The sequence below is a fragment of the Oryzias melastigma genome, linkage group LG11 (assembly GCF_002922805.2).
Source record: "Oryzias melastigma strain HK-1 linkage group LG11, ASM292280v2, whole genome shotgun sequence".
Taxonomy (NCBI): domain Eukaryota; kingdom Metazoa; phylum Chordata; class Actinopteri; order Beloniformes; family Adrianichthyidae; genus Oryzias; species Oryzias melastigma.
The window spans coordinates 16,669,885-16,676,017 of record NC_050522.1 but is presented as its reverse complement, the minus strand read 5'-3'; the positions used below and the strand labels follow the sequence as shown (position 1 = coordinate 16,676,017).

General features: G+C 42.2%; 1 protein-coding gene across 1 annotated transcript in view; it reads left to right on the top strand.

Moving 5' to 3' along the window:
• ubqln4 (ubiquilin 4) overlaps window positions 1-5,368 on the top strand; it is a gene marked incomplete in the record, with an annotated part of 8,124 nt that extends 2,756 nt beyond the window's left edge. Inside the window, 9 exon segments of the mRNA XM_024298912.2 lie at window positions 883-1,024; window positions 1,096-1,358; window positions 1,431-1,589; window positions 1,659-1,881; window positions 1,954-2,093; window positions 2,319-2,402; window positions 3,071-3,186; window positions 3,282-3,450; window positions 4,202-5,368. Coding sequence (XP_024154680.1) covers window positions 883-1,024; window positions 1,096-1,358; window positions 1,431-1,589; window positions 1,659-1,881; window positions 1,954-2,093; window positions 2,319-2,402; window positions 3,071-3,186; window positions 3,282-3,450; window positions 4,202-4,354 — 1,449 coding nt within the window.
• Between the last annotated feature and the right edge of the window lie 765 nt (window positions 5,369-6,133).

Sequence of the window (6,133 nt, the reverse complement as noted above, 5' to 3'; positions counted from 1 at the left end):
AGTCACCAAAATGAGCATGCACCTTTTAGAAAGTGACATTTTTTAGAATAGTAAACGACACTTGCAAAATATGTCATCAAAGTGAGAGAAACCATAAAAAAAATAATTATGGTTCAAATTTTTTACGGTTCTCAAAAAAAAAAGTTCACGCACATGTCAAGGATATCCAAAGATGATTTTGAAATTATTATGGGATGCCAACAAGACCTGTGGATTGTGTTTGTAGCAAAGAGTGAAATGTGGGGATTTTTCGTACAATATGGGAAAAGAAAACTTTTGTTTGAGCGATCTTTATTCAATTTCTCACGCAGGTTAAGTCTACAACCACAACTGAAGTTTTGTTGACCTTTGACCTCTGAAATAGGCCGCCATCTTTGAAGTTTCTTTAAAAAAAAAAAAAAATCACCTTTATACCAGAATATTGTGAAAAAGTAATACATGAGTATTTGGCTCAAGCGGAATGAAACTATCTGATATGAACATATTAGAAATCTGAGTGTCATTTACAAAAGCCTCATTTGCCAAGGAAATCCAAAAATATACTTTTGCAGATTCTTCTAAAAATTATATAGACGTGTTCATCACCCCCAGACGACCAAAAAACAATATCGTTGCTATAGAGATAAAACCAACACAAAAGCCACCATTTTGGAAATAGACGTTTTCAATAAATTTGTCACATTTAGCTCTGACCAGGGTGGCAGAGGGGGAGGGGTGTTTAGCAGCCACTCAACCCGTGGGGGTGGGTCAAAAAAGGGTTGCGGGGGTAAAATAACATCTCAGTTAACAGTTTTTTATTATTTGCTTTTATTTTTTTACTCACAAACCCATTCTGGACGTGCTCATTTTTGTACTTTTCCGTATGATTCCTGCAGGGCAGCTGATGGCGGTAGTACCTCCGCCTCCAGCTCGGCCTCCACTCAGGCGGGAAGTAGCTCCTCTTCTGGTCCCAGCGCCAACCCCACGTCCACAGCAGGCTCCACCAGCTCTGCAGCACCAACCGCACAGCCTCCCAACGTACTGAGTGAGTAATCGTTTGAGCAAAGGTCGACCCGGGCACGGAACCAAACTCATCCAACTGTTTCCTGCCCCCAGGTGGCTTCGGGGACCTGGCCAGCCTAGCCGGACTGGGCATGGGCTCGGCCAACTTCATGGAGCTGCAGCAGCAGATGCAGCGGCAGCTCATGTCCAACCCAGAAATGCTCTCTCAGATCATGGAGAACCCGCTGGTGCAGAACATGATGTCCAACCCCGACCTGATGAGACAGATGATCATGGCCAACCCTCAGATGCAGCAGCTGATGGAGCGCAACCCAGAGATTTCCCACATGCTCAACAACCCAGAGCTAATGCGACAGGTAGATCAGACTGAGAGGGCTGAATCTCCACAGCACGTCTATGTGTCTACATTTTTTATTGCCTCCTTTCAGACAATGGAGCTGGCTAGAAACCCCGCCATGATGCAGGAAATGATGCGAAACCAGGACCGTGCTTTGAGTAACTTGGAAAGCATCCCAGGAGGTTATAATGCCTTGCGGAGGATGTATACAGACATCCAAGAACCCATGTTTAGTGCTGCAAGAGAACAGGTATAGAGAAATACGCTCATTTACGTTTGCCCCTTTCTGGTTGTTTTCTAAACAATGTTCTCTTTTTAGTTTGGTAGCAACCCGTTTTCAGCTCTAGGCGGTACCTCAGAGTCTGGCGCTCAGCCATCGAGGACGGAGAACCGAGAGCCCCTCCCCAATCCATGGGGACCCCCAAATGCTTCGAGCTCCTCTGAGAGTGGAGGGGCCACCACAGGGAGCACCGGCACCACGGGGGGAACCACCCCAAGTGTGTCCAATCCTCTGGGCATCAATGCTAGCAGTCTGGGAAACGGTGAATCCAATATTTATTTTAGGTTTATGTACTTTTTCCATTGTGTGCTCATCGTTTGTGCGTCGGTTGCAGGCATGTTCAACAGCCCCGGCATGCAGAGTCTATTGCAGCAGATCTCAGAAAACCCCCAGCTGATGCAGAACATGCTGTCTGCTCCGTATATGCGCAGCATGATGCAGTCGCTGTCCCAAAACCCAGAGCTAGCATCCCAGGTACAGAGACGCACTCGCACACACGCAAATTATAGACGTGTGAAAACAAATTTAGTCTAAAACTAATACTAATTTATCAGTTTGTCGATAGTGTTTGAAATCCTCATTTCACAAAAGAAGCAGGAACATTTAAAATAATAAAGTTTTTAGCTTTTTTATTCTAACAACCAGCATCACGTGCTCTGCACATGAATAAACTACATTGTTTCTTTTCTTTTTTCCCAGGTTTTGATGAATAATCCTCTGTTCGCTGGAAACCCACAACTGCAGGAGCAGTTCCGAGCTCAGCTGCCCGTCTTCCTGCAGCAGGTATCCCAAACGCTTTTATCCATTCTTGTCAGGATCTGAGTTTGTGAGAAATATTTCAGTTTGAGCTCGGATGAAAATCCAGTCTGGTCTTTAGTTTCTGGAATTAAAAAAATAAATCAGACAATGAATGAAAAATATGGTTTATTTCAAGCAATCAGGTACTGATACATAAAATAGACACATATTACATAATCAATCACTAGTTGATCGCTTGAAAGGGAGTGGGAGGAAGCGAACTTATATAATCCCATTTTGGCTCGACCATACTATTTTCTTTACATGAATTATGAACATGGGTGGAATGTGATATATATAGTTTAATTTATTGTATTTTCTAAAAGGGTGGATGTTATATTTTTCATTTGGCAGCTTTTGTTATTCAAGATTGTTAGTTAACGTCACAAGAGGGGCTTAAAACCTCTAAAATCCCTCAGCAAATGTCAGATTTCTGTCTTAAAAGTTTTAAAAATGTAATTATTTAGGCTAATTTCATTAGCAAATAAACTGCAAAAAAAAAAAGTGCATAAAAAATCTGCATTTTTACTCGGATGAAAGTAGTTTTATTGATAGTGCAAACATTTTTTGTATTTTTGTCTTATATTCTTTTTTGAGTGTTTATGAAACTAGTTGCCTGTAGTTTCTTCATTTCTTTGTTCTGTATGATTCAGATGCAGAACCCAGAGGCGCTCTCTGTCATGACCAACCCCCGGGCGATGCAGGCGCTCATGCAGATCCAACAGGGTCTGCAGACGCTGCAGACGGAAGCTCCCGGCCTCATGCCCAGGTACGCCTCACCGACCTAACGCATACTTACCTCGTGATCGACAACATTAACCCAACATGTGTGTGTTTGTTCTTTTCTTCCTCTCGTCTGATCAGTTTGATGACAAGCGGGATTCCTGGCGTTCCCACAGGAGGAAGCGTGCTCGCCGAGAACCCCGCCTCCTCACCCAGCAGTGCTGGAACGAACGCCAGTCAGCAGCAGCAGCAGCTGATGCAACAGATGCTCCAGATGTTTGCCGGTGGAGCCGGAGGAGGAAGTGGAACGGTACGCTTTAGAACTTTTAATAAAGTTTAGGTTTTAATAAAGCTGGGGTTCACCCGAAAATCCCTCAAAAATGTTGAATCAAATCGGTGCTTGGTGATTGTTTTTTGCAATTCAGACCCTAAAATTAGATAAAAATGTTCTAACAAAAACACAAAAATCAAGTTTTTAACCACTTAAATCTTTCAAAGCTTTTTTGTAGTTTTTCAATAAAAGCAACTGTTTTTGTATTTATTTTGATTATAATAATCCATGAACAGAATTTCAATTTTTATTCAAAATAACTACTAGTAATGTTAAAACAGGGTTTCATGAAAAAAAAAAAGGTTTTAAATCAGAAATTTGACAAATAAATTGACATTTAATTGAGGCACTGGAATCAGAAATGAAACTGAAAGATGGTAAAATAAATCCAAATCTTATTTTTTGTAGTTTTACAGAAAAATTCTGATCTAATTGCTGATAAATGTGAAAACTATGGCGTAATTCGGTGCTGTAAACTTTCAATCAACCTTCCAAAGTGCGTAAGAAGTATAAAAAATGAATGTTTTCCCTTTGGAAATAATGGTTGTCAGCATACAGAGGAGGGTGAGATGCATGCTGGGAGAAACGGTAGCCGCTGCTATTAATCTTGAGTGTAAGTTTATAAAGCTCTTAGGTAGGAAAAATGATAATTTTCTGCATCAGAAGCAGTTCAGTTTGTACGTTTGGGATGCTGTGAAAGTCTAAATATCTGTTTTCTTTAACCTCCCAGACTCAGACCCCAGAAGTCCGGTTCCAGACCCAGCTAGAGCAGCTGAGCGCCATGGGCTTCATCAACCGCGAAGCCAACCTGCAGGCCCTCATCGCCACCGGAGGAGACATCAACGCCGCTATCGAGAGACTGCTGGGCTCACAGCCCTCGTAAAAGAAAACAAAACAACAACAAAAAATAACATACAGTACATGATGATGACACACAGACACGCTCGTAAATACGTACTCAAGTCATAAACACACCCAGCGTCTACAGAGAACCAGGAGAAATCTCAAAGTGTATCGTCCAAAACTTTCTAGAATAAACTTGGACATGCACTGCAAAGACCCTCATCTGTTCTCAGATCATTCCCCAAAGTCCTTTTACTTTGTCCTGTTTGGCCTCATGCGACCCTGCAGAGTTCTGCTAGTCCGACTGAACCCGCTCTCCGTGAAGCGCGCTCCGGTGTGGAGAGAGAAGCAGCCACATCGAGAGAGCTGCAGGCGCAACGTTTGAACGTTTCCTGGTAGAAGTCAGTAAACCTGAACACGAACTGGTCTTTTTTTTTTTTTTTCCTGTTTTATCCCAGCAACTTTCACTATTTATTACAAGCGCCTAATCACATGACGCCCTCCACGCTTCCCTTGAAGGTGTAATTTGTCATTCCAGTTTAAAGTGCCCACCCACGAGTGCTGTCTCCTCTTCCTCTGAGGCCCCGCCCCCCTCTGCTGCGGTCCTGAAAGAGCGCGGTCAGCACTTGGACGACAGTAAAAACCTCGAGGAATTCTTTGAGCCGCTCCAGAGCATCACCCTCTGACGCAGAAGATCTGTTTTTAACCTGATTATGATTTGGTGTGAAATTAAGCATCAAACTGATTTAAAAAAATCAAATGATTTGAGTAAATAGTAAAATGATTGAAAGGCTTTAAAAACACCATATCTTTCTCCCCTCCTCTCCAAAAAATCACAAGTCTAGATTGTTTTTTATTTTTTTTCTTTCTTTTTTTCAGAGTCAGCGTTGTAGTTGTGGTAACCTTGGCAACTGCTTCATGGCTTTGCATTTTGTCTGTTGACCTCAGCTGAAATTCAATTCCATAAATAAATAAATCCATCTCCCAGTCGGAAAGGTTGAAACTAACTTTTAACAGTACTGTACTAAAAAGTAATAAATGGTGGTCAAAAACAGTCCAATGCGTGTCCGTTGATTACAGCCTCTTTCAAATAGAGGGATACAGAAATGTCTTCTGACAAAGGCAGAAGACATTTCTTCCTATGTCTTCTTCTGAAACAGCCAGAAGATTTTCGACACAGACTGAAGATATTCTCCATCTGACAAAGGCAGAGGAAGAAATGTCTTCATTTGACAAAAGTAGAAGAAAAGTATGAAGTGACGAAGGCAGTAGACATTTCTTTAGTCCTTCGTTGGAGAAAAAATATCTTCTGCCTTCTTCTGAAAAATAAATGCCATCTGCTTTTGTCAGAAGAAGAAATGTCTTCTGCCTTCTTCTGAAAAAGAAATGCCATCTGCTTTTGTCAGAAGAAGAAATGTCTTCTGCCTTCTTCTGAAAAAGAAATGCCATCTGCTTTTGTCAGAAAAATTGTAAATGGCGTATACTTGTATAGCGCTTTTCTACCTTCCCTGAAGGCCCGAAGCGTTTTTACAATCACAGACCTATTCACACACTCACATTCACACTGGTGGCGACTGCCGAACAATGGCGCCAACCTTTCACTAGAGGCAATGTGGGGTTCAGAGACGTCTTTACACATGGATGGGCAAGGCGGGAATCGAACTCACAATATTCCGATTAGGAGTGGACCAACCTACCACTGCACCATGGCCGAAGAAGAAATGTCTTCTGCCTTCATTAGAAGAAATGCCATCTGCTTTTGCCAGAGGAAGAAATGTCTTCTGCCTTTGTCAGAGTCACCTGTCCTTGGCAGCGGACC